General features: G+C 60.1%; 1 protein-coding gene across 1 annotated transcript; it reads left to right on the forward strand.

The window, feature by feature from the left end:
• The first annotated feature begins 8,172 nt into the window (after positions 1-8,172).
• Positions 8,173-16,483, forward strand: BSND (barttin CLCNK type accessory subunit beta). Its single transcript, XM_062193358.1, has 4 exons — positions 8,173-8,349; positions 14,345-14,439; positions 14,881-15,159; positions 16,066-16,483. The coding sequence occupies exons 1-4, from the start codon at positions 8,173-8,175 to the stop codon at positions 16,481-16,483; spliced, it is 969 nt and encodes a 322-aa protein (XP_062049342.1).
• The last annotated feature ends 10,375 nt before the right edge of the window (positions 16,484-26,858 follow it).

Consider the following 26,858-nt stretch of genomic DNA (forward strand, 5'->3'; position numbering starts at 1 on the left):
CCGGAGACAAAACTGCACACAGAGCCTGCTCTGCAGTGTTTGCTATGTTGCTATGGAGCAAGCCACCCCCAAACTGCTGGCTTAAAATAAAGCCTATTTCAAGATGTCTCCTGATCCTGTGGGTTTCTGGGCCCAGCTGGGCGGTTCTTCTGCCACCTGTGATGTCAGCAAGGCTGCAGGCATTCAGAACATCCACGCTGGCACGCTCATGTGGCTGGCGGTTAGTGGTGGCTACCCCTAGATTTTGTGTGGATGAGAAGGGAAGGCAGAGCCAGCCCAAGGTCACAGCTCAAGTTTATAACCAGATGAACGTGAACTCTGAGTCCAGACCACCTGTGCATGAGCTTACCAGGTACCATCTGAGTGGCCATGGACAAGTGACTTTCTCCATCTCTGCCTCAGTGTCCTCCCCTGCAAAATGGGAATAAGAGTGGGAGAATAGAGAGAAAGGGAGAGACAGTGAGAGAGAGAGAGAGAGAGAGAGAGAGATCTATCTGCTGGTTCACTCCCCAGATGGCTGCAATGGTCAGGGCTGGGCCAGGCCAAGCAAAGCCAGGAGCCAGGAGCTTCTTCTCTGTCTCCCCCATGAGTGGCAGGGGTCCAAGCACTTGGGCCATCTTTTGCTGCTTCTCCCAGGTCATTAGCAGGGAGCTGGATTGGAAGCAGAGCAGCCTGGAATTGAACTGCCACTTGTATGGGATGCAGGTATCGCAAGTGGCAGCTTTACCAGCTAAGCCACAGAGCCACCCCCCACCTCCACTTCTGAGCCAGCTGCCTGCTCACATGCACCTGCTCACATGCAACAGATGGTGGCTCAAGTACTGGGGCTCCTGCCACCCACGTGGGAGGCCCATGGGAGACCCTGATGGTCTGCCTTGGCTCCCGGCTTCAGCCTAGCCTGGCCCCTGCTATTGTGAACATTTGGAGGGTGACCCAGTGAATGGAAAATCTCTGTGTCTCTCCCTCTCTCTGTGTTGCTCTGCCTTTCAAATAAACAAATAAAACTTTAGAAAAAAAATTCTGGGGCAAGTGTTGGCACAGGTGTTAGATGCTCTGTGGGATGATTGCGTCCCCTATCAGAGTGTCTGGGTTCAAGTCCCAGCTCTGCCCCCAGTTCTCCCTTCCTGCTAATGTGTTCCCTGGTGGGCAGCAGGTGATGGCTGCCACCCATGAAGGAGACCTGGGTTGAGTTCTGGGCTCCTGGCTTGGGCTTGGGCTAGCCTGGCTCTCGTAGAATGAACCAGTGGATGGGAGATCTCTGTCTCTCTCTGCCTCTCAAATGAGTCAATTAAAAATAAAAATTAAAGAGCCTCTCCACTACATGTGATGGCGTCCCCACTCAACAGGCAGGGACACAGCCTCAGAGAGGCCAAGTCACAGAGCATGAAGTCAGAGCTGGTGTTTTCCTTCAGGCCTGGCTGGGTCGCAGGCCTGGGCTTGTCCCAGAGCGGGGAGCGGGAGGGGTGTGTGTGTGTTCGAGCCTCCACGCCCCCTCCTGGTCTCCCAGCTTAGCAGCCAGAGCGAGCCTGTTAGAGACCAGGGGACAGCAGTCCTCAGGCTCAGGCCCAGAATGCCATAGGGTTCCAGTGCACGGTGCGCCGACCCCCACCTCCACTTCTGCGCTGGGGAGAGGGCTGGCATGGGTGGCTCCCGCCTTGCGCTCGGCTGCGGCCTGTCTCCCAGGGTCCCAGGCACTTGTCTCTCCTCTGCCTCCAGAAACTGCTCCCCAGGGCTGGCCCCGTACCCACTGGTGATGCTTTGCTAGCCCCCTCCCTACCAGGTCACCAAAACCCAGATCCCCTCCTGTGCCTCTCTCCCTCTCACCCCTACCCTGTCACTGCTGCCCCTTCCGCTCCCTGCTATGACCCCAGGGCAAACTGAGGTCTGGATCTGGAGTTGGAGTCCTGCTTTGGCCTTCTTGGGGGGAACCCACCAGCTCTGATTCCCGAAGGATTAATGGTGGGGCCTCCTGTCCCCAAAGCGAAGAATTTCCCTGCGGGCAGTGAGTTAATAAGTTGCAGGTGTGACGGGAAGACCAGGGACCTTTCCCACCTTTCTTTCCAGGTCAACTCATCTGCGTCCTAGCCGGCAGCCCCCAGGAAAGCTGTCACTGGCTCAAGGTCACCAGCACCCTGGAGGCCCAGCCAAGGCCACAGAGCCAGTCTCCAGCTGGGTGAGCCTCTGTACCCTCTGAGCTGCCCTGTTCTCGCTGTGTGTGAGCAGGTGGGTCCCCATGCCCACTGCCAGGGCGCCTGGCCGAGGGGCCGCGTGAGGGCCAGGTCTGCCACTCTGCAGCCTGCAGCAGGCACCTCTTGGCTTCCTGGTGTCTTTTGTTCCCCGGGCACAGCTGGCACATCCCTTCACCTGCCATCCTGTGCCAGCCACCAGGGCCTTGGGTGTCAGGGACCCTGGGAACCCGATCTGGGAGCGCGGGGCCTCTCTCACGCTTTCCCCGGGCCCCTCCCAGTCATAAATCTCCCTGGCTGCTCCCCCAGCCGCTGCTGACTGCTCATCTGCTCTTTCTCTGATGGCAAAGATAAAGTCTGACTCAGCTTTCCCGTGTCGGCTGTGCTGTGACGCGTGTTTGCTATGAGTCCTGTGGGAACACAAAGCGCTATTTTAATCATGATTAATATGGCTATGCTTGATAGCATCAATGCCATTTTCAGCTTTCTTTTTTTCTTTTTTTTTTTTTAAAGACTTGTTTATTTGAGAGGCAGAGAGACAGACAGATGAAGAGAGCGTCCATCCGCTGGTTCACTCTTTAAATGGCTGCAATGGCCGGGCTTGGGCCAGGTTGAAGCCAGGAACGAGGAGCTTCATCCAGTCTCCCACGTGAGTGGCAGGAGCCCAGGCACTCGGACCATCACCTGCTGCCTTCCCAGGCACATTAGCAGGAAGCAGCATCAGAAGCAGAGCAGAAGGGGCTCTAACTGGTACTCATATTGGACACCAGCGTTGCTGGCGGTGGCTTAACCCGCCATGTCATAACGTGGGACCCGCTTTCTTAAAAATAACCCTGGGGGCACAGCATTGTGGCATAGCAGGTAAAGCTGCCACCTGCAGTGCCGGCATCCCATATGGGCGCCGGTGCAAGTCCCGGCTGCTCCACTTCTGATCCGGCTCCTTGCTAATGGCCTGGGGAAAGCGGTGGAAGATGGCCCAAGTACTTAGGCCCCCCCACACCCACATAGGAGACCTGGAAGAAGCTCCTGGTTCCTGGCTTCAGCCTGGCCCAGCCCTGGCCATTGCAGCCATTTCGGGAGTGAATGGATGATCTCTCTCTCTGCCTTTCAAATAAAAAAAAAAAAAAAAAAAACCCACCTTATTACTTGAAAGGCAGAGAGAGAGGGCTTCCCTCTGCTGGTTCATTCCCCAGATGTTCACAATATCCAAGACTAGGCTGGGCCAGGCCAAAACCAGGAACCTGGAACTCCATCAGGGTCCCCCACGCGGATGCAGGGGCCCTAGCACTGGGCCATCCTCCGCTGCCTTCCCAGGCACATCAGCAGGGAGCTGGATGGGCAGCAGAGCGGCGGGGACTGGAGTCGAGCACTCGGACGCAGGATGCGGGCGTCCCAAGCAGCGCCCCAAGACCTGCCCTTTGAGCTCTTTCTTACCACACAGCTGTCCCTGAGCCAGGTGCTGGCCGACACCCAGGGGCCCAGTCCTGGACCCCGGCTGACTGGGAGCCACCGCGGCCGCTGTGGAAATGAGATCCTCTGGCTGGGCCTTCACCCTGTAAGGCAGACGCATGCCAGCTGCGGTGAGACACACTCCGGGCAGCAAACCCCGTGCCTTCTCGCTCGCTGCCTCTTGAGCCCCTCCTCGGCTGTGACGCCACTTGGCAAGAATTTGCCGGAGGCTCTGCTGGAGCCAGCAGCCCTCTGTGCCCTTGACATAGCTGCTGCCGGCTCCATGGCAGCCAGAACCAGTGGACGTCACCTGCAAGGGACGAGTTCTCCTGGGCCTTCTGGAAAATTCCCCTGTGGACGCACGGCGTTTGGTGCACCCGGCGCTTGAGTGACTTTTTTATTTTAATATTTATTTATTTATTTGAGAAGCAGAGTTACAGACAGTGAGAGGGAGAGACAGAGAGAGGGGTTTTCCATCCACTGGTTCACTCCCCAGTTGGCCACAACAGCTGGAGCTGTGCTGATCCAAAACCAGGAGCCAGGAGCTTCTTCCAGGTCTCTCACGTGGGTGCAGGGGCCCAAGGACTTGGGCCACCTTCTACTGCTTTCCCGGGCCACAGCAGAGATCTGGATTGTTAGTGGGGCAGCCGGGACTCGATCTGGGGCCCATATGGGATGCTGGCACTGTCTGCTCGGTGTCGCGGTCTGCACAGCTTCCCTGTTGGCATCTGACATGCGGCTGGTCCCCTCGCACAACCCCAGGAGGTTTCCCGTGGCTCCGCCCCCACCTCCCTCTCTCTGCTCCTTGTACTCCCTCCCCAGCCCCTCCCTGCTTACAAACAGCATCCAGAGCCCGCCCTGTTCTCACCCCTGGGAATCCAGCAGTGAGTGCACAGAGGGCCCAGCCCGTGGGCGCTTGGGCTCCCGTGGCAGGAGACAGATAAATCTGAGACAGGATGAATGAGCAGTGTGCGTGGTGTCATGGTGGGGCTGAGTACTGTGGTGAAAGATGGATTGGAAAGGGGACAGGGAGCCCTTCCGGGTCGGGGTGCTGGAGGCTCAGAGCAAGCGCAGGGACCACCTCCTCTGTGTGAAGGGGGTGTGTGAGCCTGGAAGGAGGGAGGGAGAGAGGGGGCCGTGCAGACATCTGGAGGAAGAGCACTCCGGGCAGCTGGAGAGCAGGTGCAAAGGCCCTGAGGTGACTTCCTAGGGCAAGGACGGAAGTGGAGGTCAGCTAGAGAGAGATGACGGGGCTCAGACCAGGGTGACAACGGTGAGGGCATCCTTCCATCTAGGAGATGGAGCCCACAGGAGGTGGGCGAGAGAGAGATGAGCACAGTGGGCAGTCTGGGAACTCACGGGAGGGTGGTGTTGACTTGGGGCTGCAGGCCTGTGTCTGGCATCCAGCAGTATCTACAGCTGCGTGTCCATGGGAACTTGCCTCAGTGCCTTTGCACATGCTGGTCCCTTTGCTGGAACACCCCCCCTGCCCTGTCAGAATTCCAGTTGGTTCACCCCCTACCCCAGGCTATCCCTCATGCTGGGCCTCACAGTCTCTGCCTTTCCATATCGTCCCCAGAAGGGAGCTCTAAGGGCAGCAGTTCGTGGAGTGGGATGCTTATCAGAATGTCTTACACCTGTGTCTCCGAGGTAAGGGGCTCACCCAGAGGGGGCTGGGCACCTGGTTAGAGTGCTAGCTCTGTTATGTACAGGTGCTGCCTTGGGTCGCTCACCTTGGCTCTGCCGGCCTCAGATTCTGCATCTGTCAAATGGGTGTTTCTCAGGGTCTTGTGGGGTTAGTTCCTGCCCCAGCAACCCGAATTCCTTCAGCCAGGAAGAAAGCAGTGGCTAGTGCGCCCTCTGCTGGAAAGCGACAGACACCTCCCCACTTCCCATCCCTTGCGGACTGGGCAGGTGAGGAAGGTCAAAGGCAGAGGCAGGGGCAGCCCAAGGGAGCGGGCACCGCCTGCCGACCACGTGTCCAGCGCGGGGTTCCCACGCTGTCCGGTGTCGTCCTCGTCAATCCCCGGGGGAGGTCAGACCCTTTTCGCTGAGCACCCACTGTTCCTCTCTTTTAAGAGGAGAAAGGACCAGAAAAGAGGCGAAGAAGGCGGGTGACCGCTAGCCTCTCAGGAATGGCCGGAGCCGGGAGCCGTCTACACCGTGGTCCCGCCCAGCCGCCGACGCAGTTTCGGGATGCCCTGCACCACGGCTTGCGGCTCCCTGGGCTGGGTGAAGTGGGGGGTGCGGGGCAGCAGGGCCACCCAGCGCTTGCTGACGGCCGCCAGGGGGCGCAAGAAGGCGCTGGGCGGGGTAGGCCGGGTGCCCTCTGGGCCTCCGTGTCCGTTTCTGAGAGGGGCAGCAGGCTCTACAAAACCCGAAGAGAAGTGGTGCCCTGGAGACAGTACAGGTTACACGTTCCCCTCTGCCGCGTCTCTTCCCTGTGCCACGCCCACCCCCATCCGCAGGTGACAAAACCCAAGAACGGCGGACCTGGACGTTCTGCAGTCGCCCTGGGCTGGGATGGTGGGCTTGAGCGCGGGAGACCGACTCTGTGGGCTGGGGGGCCCGGCTGAGCAGGTGGGAGCAGGTGGGGGAGCAAACAGGAACACCCCAGCGTGACGGCTCAGGGAGCCACGGGAGAGCCTTGCCTCACCCTGCACTCCAGCCAGTGCGCGGGACACCCGGCGATGGGGTGCCCCGCACTTCCCTAGCTTCCTGGACGGCCATCTGCCGGCTCCCATCGGCCCGTCCCTGGGCCTGGAATCGGCTGGTAGAATGTCCCCAGGACTAAGGCATCCTGGGTAGGCTGGGGGAAACTGAGGAGATGGCTGTCACTCACTCACACTCCCGGGGACGATAATTTGTCACAGCCTGTGTTTTGGGGGCAGGAGGCAGCTCATGGCAAACAGGTCTGGGCAGTGCCCAGAGTGTGGGAGAGAAAGAGGAAGCCAGGGAGGCCAGGCCCTGGGGACAGCCGCAGTTCTCAGAGGTACTGAAGGCTGAGTGACCCTCATCTAGAATGCTTGGGCCTGCTCGGTGGCTCAGCGGGTTGGGCCACTGCCCGCAACGCAGGCCTCCCATATGGACAACGGTTTGAGTCCCAGCTGCCCCACTTACAATCCAGCTCTCTACTGATGCGCTTGGGAAAGCAGCGGAAGATGGCGCAAGTGCTTGGGCCCCTGGGACCCACGCAGGAGTCCCAAATGGAGCTCCTGGCTCCTGGCTCCTGGCTCCTGGCCCAGCCCCAGCCGATGTGGCCATTTGGTGGAGTGAACCAGAGGATGGAAGATCTCTTTCTCTCCATGTCTTCCTCTTTCTCTGTAATTCTACCTTTCAAATAAATAAACAAGTCTTAAAACAAAAATGCTTGGGACCAGAAATATTTAGGATTGGGGGTTTGGGGAGGCAGGGGAAGGACCTGGAGATACTTGCCATATACATACTGAGACATCTCGGGGATGGGAGCCCAGTCTAAGCATACAATTCTTGTATTTCACATACACCTTGTACACATCGCCGGCAAGTGATGCTATAGGGCGTCTTCGATAACTTTGCACACGAGCCACAATTTCATGCTGTGGAATTTTCCACTGTGGTATCAGGTCGGCCCTCAAAAGCTTTCAGATTCTGGGGCATCTTGGATTTTTATGAACACTACTTTCCCCAGGAGGAAGCCAAGGAGACACAGGCAGGCCACCTAGTCTAGTGCATGTGGCGCCCCCTGGTGGAGGAGCCAGGCCCCGGCGTGGACAGTCCCCCTCGCCCTCAGAGCCCTGCGGTAAACTCTCAGGCTCCAGCAGAGCAGTCTCCCACCAGGGCTGGCCGCTGCCCCCACGACCCAGTCCCCGCTGCGCTGGCGTTTCTCCCCGTGTGACCTTGGGGGAGTGGCCCCTCTGTGCCTCAGTGTCTTCGCCTGCAGAGTAGGGAGCGCGGCACCTGCCCCACGGGGCTCCCTCCAGCGCATCACTGTGTTTGCACACGTGCTGTGCTCACGGCCACCGCTCCATAACTAGGGGTCACCATTCCTGGAGCCCTGGGGGTCACATGCCCTTGAAAAGCTGAGTTGGTCAGGATTCCAAAATGCCAGCCCTCGGGCTCCCAGCTCCCGGCTGCGGGCCTGTGTGCAGCTGGAAGGTGTGGGGCCAGCCACTCAGCCAGTTCAGCTCCACTCTAGGCAAATGAGGTGATGTCAAAGCCTTGGCTGGGGCCCAGCCCCAGTGACCTCCCCCGTCCCTCCCCTGTGTCCTGGCTCACGCATATTCACACACACACACGCTCCAGGTGAGCGGGTCCCAAGGCGAGGAGGGAGAGCGGGTGGATGGTGCTCAGGGCCACAGACCCGTGCCTCCCCTGGCCCTCTTGAGCTGGGGGGGTCCAGCACTGCAGCTGGGCCTGGAGGCGCCCTGAGCTCCCTGGGACTGGAAGCCTTGGTCGGCAGTGGTTCAGAGCGGCGCCTCTCCCTGCCCGGCGTCTGCACGGCATTGCCTGGGTCCCCTCTGCGGGCGTGCACAGGCCAGGCCCTGGCCGCGCAGCCATGGCAGATGAGAAGACCTTCCGCATCGGCTTCATCGTGCTGGGGCTTTTCCTGCTCTCCCTTGGCACCTTCCTCCTGAGCCACGACCGGCCCCAGGTCTACGGCACCTTCTATGCCATGGGCGGCGTCATGGTGATTGGGGGCGTCGTCTGGAGCATGTGCCAGTGCTACCCAAAGGTAGGCGGCGGGGCTGGGTGGGGCCAGGTCAGCTGGGCCGGGCCTGGGGCTCTGGCTTCTGGGAACAGGGACCAGAAGGCTGGTGGCTAGGCCTCGGCTCCACTATCAGCCTTCAGCATCCAGTAGTCTCATGCTTCCCATTTCACTCCCTGTGTTCTTTTCTCTGCTCTTCTGATTGCCCCTTTGTCTACCTATCATGCACCCAGCCATCCATCCAGCCAGCCAGCCACCCATCCATCTCAACCCATCCATCCACCATCATCCACCCAGCCACCCAGCCAGCCATCTACCCATCCATCCATTCACCCATCCACCTGTCCACCCGTCCACCCATCCACCCCCTCATCCATCCAGCCAGCACACAGTATAGTTGACCATGGGCTCCGATTATGAAGCCCTGAACCAGACACTGAGGCACAGCCACAGCCCGTGTGCTTGCAGCAGAATTCCCTCGTGCCTACCACCTGCCGGGCTCTCCTGGGTTCATGGCCCCTTCTGTAGTCCCATTTCACAGTACAGAAGCTTGAGGCTCTCGGAGGTGAGGTTCCATAGCTCTATCTTCCCGAGTCTGACTGCGTTCCTAGCCTCGTGGGTAACCTGGTGGTGGGGATAGCACTGGTTTGGGAGTCCTGGATTCTAATCTCAGTTCTCTTTGGGCTGTCTGTGTGACTTGTTTTTCCGAGGTTCAGTTTTGTCACCTGTAAAATGGGACCTAAGCCTGTCTTTGTGCATGGCCTCGGGGTTCTCGTGGGGCTCCGAGAAGCGATGGGATGGAGGAATCTGGGCACACTGCAGTGTGTGACAGCTGGGTGGAGGGCTGCCGCGGTGACCGTAGTCCACCTCCTGACAGCCTGGGGATAGGCAGTCGGGAGCTGAGATTTTGGGAGGCGCTTCCGAGCTCACACAGGTGCCCAGAGGCAGGTGGAGACGGGGAGAAACATGCATCCAGCTTGGCCTCTGTCTTGAAACTGCCTGGGAGTCCCTGCCCACGCCCCTTCGCTCTGTGAGCTCCGTTTCCCCCACTCCAGGGCTCCAGACGGGTCACCCGGCACCCCAGGGCCTTCCTCTCCTCCTGCCTGGGCGGCTGTGCTCAGGGGCGCAGGGAGGAGGAAGGAGGCTCCCGCCCTGGCCCAGGCTCTTTCTCCCCAGCCCCGCCCCCTCCGTGGGCAAGCCCGGTGCTGGGGCGGCCTGGGCTGGTTTCAGTCATTTACGGAGCGTTTACAGTCAACTCGCCTCTGTGTGTGCGATGCCCTCAGCAGAGGTCACCTCGGGAAGAGGTCCTGGGGCCTGCGCCACCGGCACCACCGCCGCCATGTTGCCCATGCCACCCCTGTTCCCCGGAGGAGGGCGAGGGGCTGGCGGGTGGGGAGGGAAGCACCTTCTGCCAGCCTCCTGGACCAGCGGGGGCTCTGGTGTGGTGGCCCTGAGCGCGATGGCCGTTGGGGTGAGGCCGGCCCGGGGCGGAGCAGGCCTGTTGCTGGGTATTAATGAGTAACTGTTGACAGCTTCACGTGCTCCTGTGCTGGGGACGCAGCGTGAGGTTGGGGGTGCAGAGAACGGCACACATTTCAAGCCCTGCCCCCTCCCTCACAGCTCATTCCTGTGACCTTGGCCGAGGGACCTCTCCCTCACCCCCTCCCCCTGCTAGGATTCAGGCGGGACGGCAGAGGGAGGCTGGCATCACGCCTGGCAGGGAATGGATGCAGAGGCTCCATTCTCAGGACTGGTGTTGGCAGTGCCCGGGGCGGGGAGCTGCGCACCGGTGTGTTACAAGGACCCGGGCTGTGAGAGCCGGCACAGGTCCACTGTAGCCAGGGAGGGAGGGAGGGAGGGCGTGGTAAGCCAGGGCATGGTCCTCAAGCCAGCCCTGCCCCCTGCTCTCAGTGCCTGACCGGGGAAGGCTTCAGGAATGGGAATTTTCTGGATTGGAAGAAACAGAAAAAAACAGGAGTAGAGCCAGCCATCAGGGCATGGGGGAGGTGCAGCTGTGCCTGCTCTGGGGGAGCTGGGAGTCTGCTGGGGGAGCAAGGAGGCTTCCCAGAGAAGGTGAGCCGGGCTTTGCAGGTTAAATAGGAGTTTGCCTGACAGAGAAGATGGGGAAAGACTGCCAGGCAGAGGAACAGCGTGGCCCAAGCCATGTAGCACAAGGATAAGGCAGGTGAGACGACGTGGCCCAGGACAAGGTGGAGTGAGGGGCTCAGCTCCGGGGCCTGGGATGCCGGACTGGGGAAGTCAGACCCGGCTGATGGGACAGGAGAGGGGTGTGCCCGCTCTGCTGACTGAATGACCGGCTGACGTCTGGCAGGGGACAGCTCATGGGCGGGCCGTGCCAGTGAGGCTCCTTTCTGGCACAGGTGGGAGGGGCTGCTCAGGGGGCTAAGGCAGAGTCAGACTGAGGGCTGCAGGAACCCAGGGCACTTCTAAGTCTTCACACACTGGGTGCTTGTGGAGGCTGGAGACAGCACCAGCACGTCCCTCTAGGTGCTCTCGCTGGCTTCCCAAGCAGAGCCGTACTGATCTGGTGGTCAGCTGGGGCTCAGGACCACGGAGGGAGCCTACTGAGGGGAGTGGTTGGGGTGCTGAGCCCCCTGGCTGAGATGAGCAGGGGAGCTGGGAGAAGAGGAAGGAGTGTCAGGGAGAGCAGGGCCACGCCCCGACCAGCTTCAGACTCTGCCCACAAAGCGCCCGTTCCTCACTCCTGCCCGCTCTGCTGGGGCCCAGGACCAGGACGTGGCTGGCAGCTAAGGCTCTATCCTCTGTGTGAGCCTCCCTGCCTCTGGGAACCACGCGGTGCTCTGCGTAAGCACAACCAGACTGTGTAGTCTCCTGCCAAGAACTCTGCCAGGGCTCCGCACTGCTTCTGCACTTGATCTTAGCCAAAAGGCCGAGAAGTGATCCCCTCCACTGCTTCTGAATAAAGGCTGAGCTTTTTAGGCTCAGGCTCTGGGGTTTCTGTACTTTGATTCCTAATGATGATAATGACGATGATCGGGAGGATAAGGGTGATGGTGATGGTGATGGTGATGGTGAGGAGGGTGACGGTGATGGTGATGGTGAGGATGGTGATGGTGAGGAGGGTGACGGTGACGGTGATGGTGATGGTGAAGAGGGTGATGGTGATGGTGAGGATGGTGATGGTGATGGTGAGGAGGGTGACGGTGATGGTGATGGTGAGGAGGGTGATGGTGATGGTGAGGAGGGTGACGGTGATGGTGATGGTGATGGTGATGGTGATGGTGAGGAGGGTGATGGTGATGGTGATGGTGAAGAGGGTGATGGTGATGGTGAAGAGGGTGATGGTGATGGTGATGGTGAGGATGGTGATGGTTGTGCCAGCCTGCAGCACAAAGAACCAGGCTTCCTGAAACAGAGTGGGAATGGGGACAAGGAGGCAAAGAATGGAGCCAAGACAAATCCTGATCAAGGCTGGTTTATTCAACAAATCCAGCAGTATTTAAACATGACCAGTTGTATACAAGAAGGCACACAAAGGATCTACATATGTAAAAGACTTTTTGGAGTTACAAAGAGTTCCCAACAAGGTTCTTCTACTTGACAGATCATAAAATGTTATCAATCGTTGATTACAAGGGTACAATAAAACACCTAAGAGATAAATGCAGGTTTCAAGCCTGATTAATTATCTACATGGGTCTCTTGTAAGAAGTGTAACAGTGAGATAAAGTTTTTCCTGCCTCTTCCTGGAACCTCCTTAGCTTTTTGTCTGTGCCAGATGTCTCCATCCATATGTTTACATGTAAACAAAAAGACTGGCTGCCCACAGATGGTGATGGTGATGGTGATGGTGATGGTGATGGTGATGGTGATGGTGAGGTGGTGATGGTGATGGTGAGGTGGTGATGGTGACGGTGATGGTGATGGTGATGGTGAGGAGGGTGATAGTGATGGTGAGGAGGGTGACAGGGATGGTGATGGTGATGGTGATGGTGAGGTGGTGATGGTGATGGTGAGGTGGTGATGGTGACGGTGATGGTGATGGTGATGGTGAGGAGGGTGATAGTGATGGTGAGGAGGGTGACAGGGATGGTGATGGTGATGGTGATGGTGAGGAGGGTGATGGTGATAGGTGGTGATGGTGATGGTGAAGAGGGGGATGGTGATGGTGAGGAGGGTGATGGTGATGGTGAGGAGGTTGATGGTGATAGGTGGTGATGGTGATGGTGATGCTGATGCTGATGCTGATGGTGAGGATGCTAACGGTAGTGGTGGTGATGGCGATGACAGGGATGATGGTGATGATGGGGATGGGGATGGGGATGGTGATGATGGTGAGAGTGACTGGGCCAGGAGGTAATGAGGCAAAGAGAAAGGTATCTTCTAGAAGCACAGAGCCAGCAGGCATCAGGGCATGCTGATGGGGTGGAAGGTGCCCAGGTCCCTGCCGGAGTTCAGACGTGGGGGGGGCTCCCCCTCCTCCTCCCCCCATCTTGGCGCCACCTGTCGGGATGGAGCTCCCTGGAGCAGAAGCACAGCCTCTCGATGCCGTTGAGGGCAGGGGCAGCACGGGCGCCATTTATGGGCCAGGGACGGAACAGTGGGCTCTCATCAGGTATCTGTCGAAACAAATGTGGAGCTGAGGAGAGCAGGACCCAGAGAAGCCAGGTGACTTGATCTTCAGAGGCCACAAGTACTGACTTACGGAGCAGTTAGCAGGGGTCAGCACCGGGCTGGGGCTGCTCCTGGGATCCTACAGCAACCCAGGAGACAGGCTTAACTGGCCCGATTTAAAAAGTATAGTAAAATGCGCTTAAATTTACTGTCTTTTTTTTTTAAAGATTTATTTGAGAGTTGGAGCCAGGAGCTTCCTCCAGGTCTCCCACCTGAGTGCAAGGGCCCAAGCACTTAAGTTATCCTTTGCTGCTTTTCCCAGACCATTAGCAGGGAGCTGGATCAGAAGTGGAGCAGCCCGGACTTGAACCGGCGCCTACATGGGATGCCGGCACCACAGGTGGTGGTCTGTCTTAACCACATTAAGTGTTCAGTGGGACTAAACACATTCATGTGACTGTGCCACCAATCTCCAGGACTCTTCACCTTGTGAAACTTGAACTCTGCCCCATGCCCTGTTCCCCACCCCACCCCCAATTCCACTGTCTCTCCTATAGGGCCCTTGTAGAGTGGAGCTGTACGGTGTTTGTCTTTTTGTGGCTGGCCTATTTCGCTCAGCATAACGTCCTCAAGGTGTCACGGATGTGGGTGCGGCCCCTCCTTGCTGGGCTCCTGGTCTTCCATGGGGTGGAGACAGCAGCATGCGCTGGACGTGGGGGCTGCTCACATCTGTCGGCTACTATGGCTAGCGCTGCTCTCAACACAGCCGTGCGAGTGCCTCTTGGCAGATGGCGCCATCCTACAGAGAGCCGGAGGGGCTCTGGGAGGAGGCTGAGCTGCTGGGACCCACGGTGAGGACCTGGCCAAGAAAGGGGCCTCACCCAGTACCCCAGGCCCCAAAGGCAGGGCTCCTTCTGCCTGCTCTCACTGCCTCCCCCTCCACCACCCCCTGCCCAGCCCTTGGTGCTGCACGGGTGGGTCCACCCAGATCCTGGGACAGGGACTGGTGGGCGCAGCAGGCGCCATGCACTTCTCTGTCCCCACTGCAGCCCCTGGGCCAAGAAGCCCTTGAGAGCGGCCTGCCTCCCGCTCATTTTCCATGAATGCAGGCAGGTGCTGGGCACCGGGAAATGACGAGATGTGAGCTCAAGGGCAGGAGTCTGTGTCTTCCACTCGCTACTGCCCACCAGTGCACCCAGCAGGTGCTCAGTGAAGAGAAAGGAGGCAGAGCCTGAGCAGGAGCCCCAAGATGCGCCAGCCCCCTGGTGCTGGGCAGCCCTGAGCGGACCCCTCCCCCGTGGAAGAGCGAGGCCCAGTGTGTGTGGAGGGGGTCGCTAGCACCCCAGGGGAGCAGCACCCAGGCTTGTGGGGGCAGCAGGCCCTTCCCAGGCCCACTGCACACAGGCTGCCTCCCTCTGCCCTGCAGATCACCTTTGTCCCCGCTGACTCCGACTTCCAAGGCATCATGTCCCCGAAGGCCCTGGGCCTGCTGGAAAACGGGCTTGCAGTGGAGAGGAAGAGGTAGGTGGCCGCCCCTGAGGGCTGGGTGGTCTCCCCCGCGGGAGGGAGGGGGCGGAGAGAGGGGTGGCAGCGTCTCCTCCCCCAGGCCCAGCTCCGGGCCCTGCCTCCCTCTCCCTGAGAAGGTACTCTTAGGAATCGGGCATGGATTTGAGCTGTCTTCATCCCCACCGCACCTCTGTGCTGATTCGGGGGACGGCAAAGAAACACTGACCACACAGCCAGACTTGGGGTCAGGCCCAAGCTCTGCCCTTCACTTACTCACTTAGGGGGGCCTTGGCCTCCTCGTCCAGGAAATGGGTACAGCAAATCCCTCAAGGCTTTCCTGAGTCTGGGGGAGAGCGCGCGCCCAGAGCAGACAGGGCCAGGGCGAACACTGGTGCCTGTAAGGTGAGGGTCTGCCCCCCGCCGCCCGTGGTCTCTCCCACTGTGTCTGTGCCTCCTCCCCAGCCCCCAGGCCCCCTACGTCAGGCTGTGGGAGGAAGCCGCCTACGACCAGAGCCTGCCTGACTTCAGCCACATCCAGATGAAGGTCATGAGTTACAGCGAGGACCCCCGGCCTCTGCTGGCCTCCGAGCCGGCTCAGCTGAAGCCTGGAAGCAGTGACAACAGAGGAGGCCTGGGCGCCCAAGACACTCAGTCCCGGGTGGAGGCCGCCGTGGTCGTCCACCGAGGCTCGGACGAGAAGGAGGGAGGAAGGACCCCAAGCCAGAGCAGGCCTGGGTGAGTGCCAGGGGCGGCAGGCCCGCTGCCCGGCTCCTGCATAAAGCAGGAGACGGTTGAGAGGCCATGGAGGTGGGGGAGTGGGGCCTATTGGGAGGAAGGGGAGGGCGGTGGAGGGTGAGGGGCCCCTGGGGCAGCAGGTGCAGCCGTAGAATGGGTATGGACTTCGGGGTCCAACACCGGCTGCTTTGCTGTGTAACCTGACAAGTTTCCCCTCCCAGCCTCAGTTTCCCGGTGTTGGAATACTCACTTGCTGTCACCTAGGGTTGTTGTGAGCACCAGGGCTATGCAGGTCCTTGTTCTCAGAACGCTCGTTGTGAGCAGCGTGGGCTGGGAGCAGCCAGAGGCCCTGCGTTCACACGTTCACATCCTGCCTCTGTTACTCACCTGCTCTGTGGACCTGGGCATCCTTGGCCTCATTTTCTTGTGAACTGAGCTCCTGGGCCGTCTGTTTAATTTATTCATTCCTTCAACATCCCTGGCCCCTTCCCCATTCCAGGCCTTGGCCGGCCTCCACCCTCCAGGAGCCCCCGCGTGATGCGGGAGGCAGACAAGGGACCAGGAGGAGACCCCAGTGTGCCTGGGGCTGTGAGAGGCCCGAGGAGGAGATCCAATGGTTGGAGACGGGCAGGAGTGACCCGGTGGGAAACAACATAGCAGAGCCCTGTTTCCTGAGCGCCTCCTCGGTGCCAGGCATTGTGCAGAGAGCTCTGCACCGATTATTTGCTGTAACCTCAGAAACAAGCAGAGAAGTGAGTGCTGTTACTCCCCCACTTTACAGGGAAGCAAACTGAGGCGAGAGAGGTGAACTGCCCCACCCCAGGCCTTGCAGCCAGCGGCTGGGAGCTGGACCCAGGCAGTCTGACTCAGAGCTACCCTCGTCCTCACTGTCTTTGCCCCCTGCAGCCCCCCGGCCTGTCCCCAGGGCCCTGCACCCTTGGCCTCCTTCCAAGATGACCTAGAAGTGGGCTCCAGCGAGGGCAGCAGCCCCAGGCCATCTCCAGCCAACGGGGAGGAGCCTCCGCCTCCACCAGGGGAACCCTGGGCCTGCAGGAGCCCGCCCGACCGCTTCCATGACTTCGCCCTGATTGACGAGGTGCCCACATCGGAGGACGCGGCCCTAGGGGGGCAGCAGCAGGAGGCAGCCCTGTCCAACCACTGGCCGCGCGGCCTGAGGACGAGGGAGGACGCGAAGGCGGCTTCGGACGCAGGTGCTGAGGAGCCCGAGGAGGAAGAGGAGGACTTGTACTATGGACTGCCCGACAGCCCTGGGGACCCCCTCCCAGACAAGGAACTGGGCTTTGAGCCCGATGCGCAGGGCTGAGGCGGTGCTGCTCCCTGGTCTCCAGCCTGGCCACACTGTGGAGACCCGGGCCACCTCACAGGGCTCAGCTTGACAACCTGCAAAATGGGATTAGCTGGAGATTGAAAAGAGACGGGGGTCAGCATGTACTTTGAGATCCTGTGACGCCACGCCTGGGGAGGGGCTGGGTGCTGTCAGGGGCCATGGCTCTTTCCCCGTTTGGTTTTCTTTGGCAAAACTTTGAAGGTAAAATATGCTTTGCTGAGAATATTTGCAGCCACTGGGGCCCTCAAAAGCCTTTTCTGCTTCCCCTAACGCTGGCCCCCGGCCAGGACCCCTCCTTGGTGCTCTCCCTGAGTGCCCCATCCCTGGTGCGGCCCCCCAAGCTTCCCATTCCTGTGGCGTCATAACCTGGAAGACACCCCAAACTGTCCCCACCCAGACAAATCACGCCTCCTCCCCGCCAGTCCCTTCTGTGGCTCCCATGCACCTGCTGTGACTGACCCCTGCTGACTGCCCCCCCATCCCTGGGCAGCCCCTCCCCCAGCCCCGGGCCTCCTATACCTGGTTTCTGTTGGGATAGCCCACCGCCTTGTCTGTTTGCCAAAGGGGAGCTCCTTTGCCAAAGGGGAGACCCTGCAGACAGGACCCTCTGTCTTTTCCTGATGACCCTGTCTCCTGGAACAAGATGCCTGCCCTGCGGCCGGCCAGAGTTGGGGGGTGGGGTGGGGGGATGCAGCTACCTGCAGGCTGCCTCTCCCTCCCCCCTTCCCCAGCCTTTGGCCTCTCCCACCTTCCAACTTCCTATTGGCCCAGAGCAGCCCACCCGCACCTGCAGCGGGCATTTCCTGGGCTTGCCAGCCTGGGTGAAGTCAAGCTCCCCGGCTCGCTTCTGTTGGGACCAGGTGGCATTTTCAGGAGCCTCCGCGATGCGCCCGACGCTCAGCTGCCATCCTCGCAGGGAAAGAGCCTTGGAGGGCCCAGCGGGTTCTCGCCTTCCTGTGACGACAGCGCACAGTCCCGGGGCCGGGCTCTTTGTAAGGAAGCCAAGTACAGGGAAGAAGGCGAGGTGAGAGCAGCAGAAGACGGGTGCTCTCGGTGGGGGGCAGCTGGGGAGCAGCCACACCACCATCCCGACTAGCGCAGCTCTGCGCTCAGCTGCCTCCGCCTCCGCAGCGTGGGCGCCAGGAGTCCCAGACCCGCGCCAGCCCCTCCCGCGCGGTCCCTCTGCGACCACCCGGCTGGACACGGCCACCAGATGGCAGCAGCTGCGGAAGACCGGACAGTGGAGACCTTCGTCTGGGTGGGACTCCGGGTGGCGGTGGGGGTCCTGACCGAGAGAGAGACCAGCCAGGAAGACCCGTCTCTGGAATGCACCCCCCACCCCGCTTCACAGCTGTGTCTACTTGGGTAGCCAGGGGCACCAGCAGGCACATCCTCTAGGCGAGTGGAGGTGGCACAGGTGTTGTCACTGCCGGCGGCCCTGGTCATGGATGAAAGGAGGGGTGGCCTGTTTGCCTGCTCTGCTGGCCAAGGCAGGGCCACCTGTGACCCACATCAGAGCGGAGCCAGCACCTGTGGCCGGGAAAAAAAAGTTTCAACATCTAAAGGGGTCACCTTTCTCCATCTGCAGATTCTTTTATATAAAATCGCTTGACCTCCCTTGGGGAGCTCATGCTGGCTGGCTGGGCAGCCCAAAGGCAAAGTGGGCTCGGGCGTGACCGTGTGGGCAGCCATGTGGCGCTGGATCTCAGCTATGGCCTCGTGCCCGGGGGCTGCTGCTGCAGGGGCCAGGCCGCCCACTGGGGAGCTGCACACCTGACGCCCCCTCTGCTTACCTGTAACACACCCTATCCCTCACAGATGTTGTCCATTTGGACATTAAGCTCTACATCCTCCCTGCTGTTTGAGGTCGGGCCAGTCGGGTGCCTCCATGGACCTGCTCCCTCACGCGCAGAGGCAAGGTGCGGTTCCCACGGGCATAGGCGGGGAGGAAGACCCCCGGGGCACACCCGCAGTCACCGAGGTGGGCTTCGTGCTTGCTGCAGCGAAGGGGGACCACGGGCTGTCTCTGAGACAGGGTGCTGGGGGCGTCCACGGAGCGGCCCAGCCTGGGCTTGGCTGTAGGTTGGATGCTACAGCCAGGAATCAGGGACCAGTTCTGTGGCCAGGCAATTTCAGCGGTCTCTCCGCAAGGAAGCTGGGTCCTAGGCCATCACTGGCACAGAAGCCGCGGCCACCCTCTGGCCAGCAGGCGGGGTGTCTGGTCCTTTCTGTGCTGTGGACCATACCCGTGATTTGCCCGTGCTCAGCAGCGACTCCCATGGGGTCCTCACGTCTCCTGCTGGCTCCTGCTCAGGTCTTTCCTGCCCAGCCATCCCCCCTGGAGCCTGCTGGGGGCTACAGGGGTAGGGGCGCGGGTGGCCGTGGAACACGCCGTGGGCTTTGTTGGCAATGAGGGCCTGCAGTTCCGGGGAAGTCTGAGCGCCCGGGACAGGTGACATGCGGTTTTTCAGCTCGGGTCATCTGGAGCTCGGTGATGGAGTCGCCTGGGACCACGCCCTTGGCCTTGCCGCCGTCCAGGCTCCCCTGAGAACACCAGCACCTCTGGGACTCCCTGGTTGGCTGAACGACTAGGGTGGAGCGAGCTGGGTGCTCAGGAGGGCCCCCAGGAGTGGGCAGAGCTGTGAGGGGCTGAGGAGCCATCTAGAGATGGCAACAGGGGATGCCGGCTTGCGTGCCGGGCGGAAACACCTGCTGCCATTCACCCTGCTGGCTGCTCAGTGGGAGGTGCAGGCCCTGCAGGCGTGGCCCCTGCCCTTACCTTGGAGGGCTGAACAGGGAAGACAGTGGGCCTGGGCCAGGGGCTGGGGCTCTGCTGGCTGCTTGCAGTGACCGGGGCCCCGGACAGCTCTCCCTGGGTTTCTGTCCTTTCCTCTACACAACAGGTGGACAAGGTTCCACCCTTACCCCCATCCTTGGCGCTGCTTGCCAGGCGTCCCCAGGCCTGTGACCCTATCTCATCCTCCAAACAGCCCTGGGGAAGAACCTGCTGACCCCACCTGGCGAAGGATTGTTCAAAATCCCAGACCCCAGAGTCAGAAAGACTCGGATTTGCACTCAGCCGCTCTCAAGGCTATGCTGTGTGACCTTGGACAAGTCACTGCCCCTCTCTGAGCCTCAATGTGCACATTTATGTATGGCAAGTATCTTGGGCTGTCACGAAGAGCTAGCGGGTATAACGCCTCTGGCACATGGCAGGTGCACAAATGATGTCCGTCTCCTTCCTTAGGAGGAAATTTCCTCTATGCACCGGGGGTCAACTCTGCCCTGCTGATAAGTAAGATGGGCAGTGAGCAGGGAGAAGCTGAATGTGAAGGCTGAGAGCGGCTACTGAGGGCCAGGGGCTGAGGGGCAGCTCAGCGGACAGCGCCGCCTGCAGGAAGGGAGGAGGAGGTGGCATGCAGAGCAAGAGGGCCACGGTCCCAGGAGCATGCAGGAGGAGCAAGTTTGCCCAAGTCCTGGGCAGACGAGGCAGCCAGCGCAGTGACGGAGTGTCTACCAGTGGCAGGCGGGGTGTCTGGTCCTTTCCGTGCTGTGGACCATACCCGTGATTTGCCCGTGCTCAGCAGCGACTCCCATGGGGTCCTCATGTTTCTTGCTGTCTCCCGCTCCTGCTCCTAGCTTCAGCCTGGCCCATCCGTGGGCATTTGGGAAGTGAACCAGTGAATGGAAGATCTGTGTGATTGTGTGTGTGTGTGTGTGTGAGCACACGTGTGTCTATCTATCACTCTGCCTTTCAAATAAATGAAGCAAATCTTTAGCAAAAGGCTGGAGGGTGCCCCTGCTGTGCGGTGCTCTCCTCTCACTCATGCTAGCCTCACAACCTGCAGGATTGGTCCCATTTTACAGCCGAGCAGTAAAGGCTCAGAGAAACCAAATCGTTGTCCTGTGCTTTCAGACAAGGGCAACCTGGCAGGAGGTGGCGAGGCTGCAGGTCCCGCAGTCCTGGCGGGAACTGCCCAGTAGCCCCCGCCTTTATGACCCTTCCAGAAACAGGAGAAAGGCGCTCACCAGCAGACCAGGCAGTGAGGGCCCACTGAGCACCCACCTGCACTGTGCCCTGTGCTAGCACGGCAGGAGCCACAGCCCTGCTCCCACGCCTCCCGTGACTCTCTGTTGCCCACCAGGTCAGTCTGATTCCTCGCCTGACATCCCAGGCCTTTCCTGACCCAGCCTGATTGCCCCTTCCCCCAGTGTCACCGGAAACCTGACCTTTGACCTCTGCTTTTGCTCAGGCTGCCCCCCCCCCTCCCGACAGCCCAGGGCTGGGGGCTTGGTGGACAGTGGTGGAAGTCTTCGGATGCGGGGTCAGCAGCCTGTGGGCAGGAGGGCCCGATGTCATTCATTCACTTTTTTGTTTCTTCATTCATTCATTTATTCTAGCCTCAAATACTATAATCACCCCTTGGTGCCAGTCCCTGGGCTAGGGACAGAGAGAGCCCCACTCCTGTGGAATGACCACAGAGCGATCAATGACCACAGAGCGATGATCAGCAAGGTCAGTGCTGAACAGAGGGAAACAGCAGGGTTCTGGACCCCCCTGGAGACAGCCAGGGGTCTCAGGACGCAGCTCACATGGAGTCTGCCCTGCAGGGCCCCCAGGGAAGCACAGTGAGGGAGAGTAGCCCAGGCCAAGACGGGGAGCCCTACGTCACCCCACCATGTCTCGGGACCGATGTGGGGTGGACGTGAAGGGAGCTTAGGGTAGGCAGCGTGTGGCTGGAGGGGACACGGGTTGGGGGGGTCCAGACTGGGAGGGGCAGTGGGTGTGGCCCTGGAGCACGTGGGACCCAGGGCTTCGTGGGCAGAAAGACGAGGACAGAAGGAGGGCCTTGTGACACTGGGAATGGGCACTGCCGCGTCTGCTGGTCGGAGGCTGGGCGGGGAGAGAGATGGACAACTCCTGCAGGGAAGAAAAGGCGGTCCAGCCCGGGAAAGACCTGCCACACCTGTGGTTCACCCACAGCACTGGCCGCACCCTGACCGGAGCGCGGAGGAACACCTTGGGCAGGGCCCCGGCAGGGCGCGAAGAGCCATGGTGCTCAGTTGTCCCAAGGGACTAGGACGCTGGCAGCACGAGGCGTTCACGTGGACCAGTAGGGTTACTGCGCGCACAGAGTGGGAACACCCAGAAGCAGATCGGCTCGCGGGAGCCGAAGTCCCCTCTGCAGCTCCATGAAAGCCGGCGCTCTCCTACGTGCACTGCCACATGCTCAGTGCCTTGGGAAGGTGCTGAGCACACAGTGCACCCAGAAACGGCTGAGAAGTGACTGAGTGTGTTTCCTGGCGTGGGAAGGCACTGATCACATATAAGAGACGAGCGCGGGTTATAAAAGGCCACGCCTGCCACAGCAGACACTAATTGCCTCTCCTCGAGTTTGTGGAGGATCCACATGCCCACTCTCGGTCCACAGACAATCGTGACTCTTATTCTCGGCTGCTGGGGAGGCCTTGAGACCCAGTTCAGGCCGATGAGATCTAAGGAGAAATCTACTGGAAGTTCATCTGGGAAAGTTTCTACTTTCCCAAAAACAATACAGAAGTAATTGCCTTTGTTGGCTTTAAATACAGATGAAGTGGCTGGAGCTGAGGGAAACTCCCAAGAGACTCCCAGAGATGCTGGGCCTAGCACTGCTGCACCAGTCAGCCAGGGCCAGGCAGCACAAGTGTTCTAGCTATGTGAGAGAGATTCCCCTGAAGGTGCTTAAGCTACGAGGCTTGCAGCTGAGGCAATCCAACAGATCCAGAGACGGATCTCATATGTAGATCTGTGTGGGAGTATGAACAGAGAAGTAAGGCAAGGGATCATCTGGGGGTGGGAATCTATTTCATATTTTTTATTTTATGAATGTTTTACAAAAAGCATGCCAATAATGATCAGAAATATAACATTTGACTTTCAGAGAATAAACAATGATGCCAATTCTATTCTTTAAAAATCTGCAGAATAGTGGGGCTCCAGGTGGTAGCTCACTGCCACCTGCCGAGGGAGTGCGCATTCCCTGGTGGAGAGCTGGTTCAGCTGGAGGCGGACTTGACATCTAAAAGTTCCCTCTAAAGCTGTAAGATTCCAGCTTCTTGGGGGAGGCAGGGCAGATGGCAGGGCCCCAGGAACAGCTGAAACCCAAAGCCCAGCCGGCCCTCGGCTCCCGCCAGCACACGTCCATGCTCGGCTGAGACTGGGCGCCCAGGCCCGGGCCACCCTGCCAGGCCGGCCGTCGGCAGCCCAGTGGCCCAGCCATGGAAGGCTCCAGCGAGATGGCACAGCCGTGAGGTCTGCAGGTGGGGCCACAGCTGTGCTGGCTGTAAAGACAGGTGTACAGGAAGCCGCTGACATCTGTCACAGCGAACCCGATCGTCTCTGTGGAAGTGACCCTGGGGAAGGGCAGAAGGAAATTCCAGCAGGAAGGGAAGGAGAAAAGATGCCGGCAGCGGGTGTGTGTGGGGGGTGTGGGTGTGTGTGGGTGTGTGTGGGTGTGTGGGTGTGTGGGTGTGTGGGTGTGGGGGTGTGGGGGTGTGTGTGGTGCTGATTCTGCTCCTGAAATGCACTGGGAGCAGCTGCTCCCAGGACAGAGTCAGCGTTTGCCCTGCAGCAGCCACTGTGTCTACACCCGCGGGGCTGGTCCTAGCCATTTGCTCGTGGCAGGAGTCTGCGTTCTATGGCTGTGACAAGGTGCCCAGGGCTGGGTAGTTTGTGAAAGAAGGAGTGAGGAGGCCGGTGCCGTGGCTCAACAGGCTAATCCTCTGCCTTGCGGCGCCGGCACACCGGGTTCTAGTCCTGGTCGGGGCGCCGGATTCTGTCCCGGTTGACCCTCTTCCAGGCCAGCTCTCTGCTGTGGCCAGGGAGTGCAGTGGAGGATGGCCCAAGTCCTTGGGCCCTGCACCCCATGGGAGACCAGGAGAAGCACCTGGCTCCTGCCTTCGGATCAGCTCGGTGCGCCGGCCGCAGAGCGCCGGCTGCAGTGGCCATTGGAGGGTGAACCAACGGCAAAGGAAGACCTTTCTCTCTGTCTCTCTCTCTCTCTCACTGTCCACTCTGCCTGTCAAAAAAAAAAAAAAAGAGTGAGGGAGGGGGAAGGAGAGAGGGAGAGGTTAAGCTGCTGCTTGTGAATGCAGCATCCCCCTTGGGCATGGGTTCAAGTCCCAGCTACTCCACTTCTCATCCAGATCCCTGCTAATGCACCTGGGAAAGCAGTGAAGGATGGACCAAGTCCTTAGGCCCCTGCACCCACGTGGGAGACCCAGATGGAGTTCCAGGTTCCTGGCTTCAGCCTATTCTAGACCTGGTTGTTGCAGCCATTTAGGGAGTGAATCCATGGATGGAAGACCTCTCTCTCTGTGTCTCTGTCTCTCTCTAGATCTATCTGCCTTTCAATCTTTTTAAGTCAATCTTTTTAAAAAGAAAAGAAGCAAAAAGACAAGACAGAAACAAAGGAAGGAGAGGCTTAATTGGGTCACAATTTTGGAGGCGGGGAGTCCCAGGCCAGGCAGCCCCATCCACTGGGCCCCTGGAGAGGGCCCCCTGGTGGACAGTGGTGGTGGTGCAGGAGGGGGCGGGATCTTGAGGTGAGCTGCCAGAGACCCAGGAGGGAGTGGTCTCGCTGTTCCCCCAAGAACTCATTCTTGTGGGAACTAACCGGTCAGAACCACTTTCACTGTCTTCTGAGGGCAGGGCCCTGGGCTCTCCTGGTTTCCACACAGCGGGGTCAGGCCTCCAGCACAGGAGTCCCTGGGGTCAGCCCCAGCACCCTTGTTAGTGCCTGCACCCTTGGCCACAGGGCGCTCTTCAAGAGGAGCCGGCTGCTAGCTGCTGGATCAGACTGGCCCTCGGGACTGCAGGGCGGTGTGTGTGTGTGTGTGTGTGTGGGTGGGTGTGTGACTTCTCTGGGTGCGGGGCTGCACCATCAGGGATGGGTTTGGGGCAGCGTCTGCTCTGCGCCCCTCCCCCTCTCCCCTTTTCTCTTAGATAGGGTAGGCTGGGGCAGCCAGAAGGAGCTGGAAGCCCCAGAGGGGTTTCCTGATCTCTTTCTTCGCTCCCTCCCTCGCCCCTCTGCATCCTTCGCCCTCCGAATCCCAACGCTCTCCGGTCAGGTGCTGGACCTCGGCTTTCTCATGGTGCCAGGGTCAAGACGCTGCGTGGGATGCCCATTTGGAGGAGCTGGGCTTCACACGCCCCTCCAGCTCCTCACTCCAGCTTCCTGCTTGGGCATCCCTGGGAGGACATAGTGACGGCTCCAGTATTTGGGTCCCTGCCACCCACATAAGAGACCTAGATTGAGTCCCCTGCCCCTGGTTTCAGCCCATCCCAGACTGGGCCATTGTGGGCATCTGGGAGTGAACTGGTGGATGGAAATTCTGTCTTGCAAATTAAAAAAAATTTCCTTGGGGCAGGCATTGTGGCATAGCAGCAAGGCTGCTGCCTGTGTCACCGGTTGGAGTCCCGGCTGCTCCACTTCTGATCCAGCTCCCTGCTAATGCACCTGGGAAAGCAGTGGAAGATAGCCCAAGTGCTTGGGCCCCTGCACCCATGCGGGAGACTCAGAAAAAGCTCCTGGCTTTGGTCTGGCCCAGCCCTGGCCATTGTAGCCATTTGGAGAGTGACTCACCAGATGGAAGATTCTCTCTCTCCCTCTCTCTGTAACTCTGACTTTTAAATAAATAAAATAAATCTTTAAAAAAAAATTCCTGCTTTGAAACTTACGAACGAGGTGCCAGTCAATGCCTCCTTCCCTCTTGCCAGGGAGATCCAGCCCCTGGGGTGGAGAATCCAGACCTTGCCCCTTGCTCCCTGTGGGGTCCCTGGCTTCAGTCCCCACCCCACAGCAACTCTGCCCCCCAAGGCTAACGCCAGGCCTGGGGGAGGGGAGTGTGGCTGTAATTACACTGCGTTCACAGCTCTGGGCCGCTCCTCTGCTCACAGGGCTGACTTTCCCACACCGTGGGCACTGGACCGGGAGGTTGTGGGAAGGCTTTGCCCGGGGTGACAGCCAGCAGCCCCACAGCTGCCCAGGGCACATTCTTCCTGGTTCTGGCCTGCTTGCCCTGGGGCCTGGGGCTGCTGGCACCTGGGAGCACGCGCCTGCCCTCCGGGAGCACCTGATGCGGTTGGGAGCACGCCCTTGGGTCCTTGGGTCTGAGTGACAAGGTCAGTGCCTGCGGGGGGGTGGGGCTGCCATCTGATCAGCCTGCCACGCCCTGGCTGGCCAGGCTTCTCTCGTGTCATGAGTGCCCATGTTCTGTGCGTTGAGACATGAGGCATGGTCACGTCTGTCATCTCTTTTGGCCTCACATCCCCTCTCTGAGGTCAGGTCCCTGACACCATTTTCCTGATGGGTGCACAGAGGCTTGGAGATGGCAGGCTGTTGCCAGTGTCACATGGGGGCCTTTAGTAGTGGAGCTGGGGTTAGAACTTGTGTGCTGGGGCTGGCAGGGATCCTGTCCCACCTGCTGCCTCCAACCCAACTCCACAAGGTCCCCCCTCCTTTCCTTCCCTCCTGACCACAGCCAATGCCAATGCCCCCTCAAACCTATGCTCACCACAGCAGGGGACCCCGGCTGGCCAGTGCCCTGGGCCGGGCCCTCCCGTGCCCGTTGGAGAGGGTTTCCTAAATGTGCGGGGGCTCTGAGACCACTCTTTGCAGACCGACCCCAAGGAGACTAAAGGGCTCTCCCGCTGCAGGGAGAGAGAGGGCAAGGAGGAGGAGGGGGCACTGGGGAGGGGAAGGGAGTGATGGCCCGAGGAGGAGGGGACCTGGGAGCTGGGCCCTGGAACGAGCTAGGTGGCAGAACGAGAATGCGGGGCAGCGCTGCCAGGAGGAAGGGCCAGCGCGCACCAGGCATGGCCCCCTGGGGTCTGCACAGTGGCCCGCACAAAGCAGGGGTGCGTTTCCCAGGAGGAGATCTGAAGGTGCCACGCTGGGGGCTGCCTCAGAATCTCCCGGGGGGGCTTGTGGTGTGCAGACCCCGGGCCCCACTCCCAGAGATCCTGGGCCACTCAGAGAACTCTGTACCCCTCACAGGCTGGCACCACCACCCTCCCCATAGCTCTGGACAGAGCGCGCGGCCGGGGTCGGAGGGGGTGTCCCTGGCCACACAAGCAGGACATGGTGGGGGCTGGGCTGGGGGCAAAGGTAGCCCGGGCCAAGGCGGAGCTGCAGAGCGGGACCCTCCCGGCCACCCTACAGAATAGCGGGGCTCCTTGCCCACTCACGTGGCGCCCCCTTCCCTCCCCAGTCCCCCAGAGCCCTGCGCGCCACTCCCACATGAGCAGCTGGCTGCTTTGGCTTTGATCAGCTCTACTCTGTGTGTGTCGGAAGGGGCCTCTGCCTGTGCT

The sequence above is a fragment of the Lepus europaeus genome, chromosome 5, assembly GCF_033115175.1.
Source record: "Lepus europaeus isolate LE1 chromosome 5, mLepTim1.pri, whole genome shotgun sequence".
Lineage (NCBI taxonomy): Eukaryota > Metazoa > Chordata > Mammalia > Lagomorpha > Leporidae > Lepus > Lepus europaeus.

Bases quoted from the DNA above. Each gene is read 5' to 3' on its own strand.
- BSND (XM_062193358.1), top strand. From the start codon at position 8,173: ATGGCAGATGAGAAGACCTTCCGCATCGGCTTCATCGTGCTGGGGCTT. The intron at 14,440-14,880 runs GTAGGTGGCCGC...TCTGTGCCTCCT, and splicing joins CTTGCAGTGGAGAGGAAGAG to CCCCAGCCCCCAGGCCCCCT. The intron at 15,160-16,065 runs GTGAGTGCCAGG...TGCCCCCTGCAG, and splicing joins CCAAGCCAGAGCAGGCCTGG to CCCCCCGGCCTGTCCCCAGG.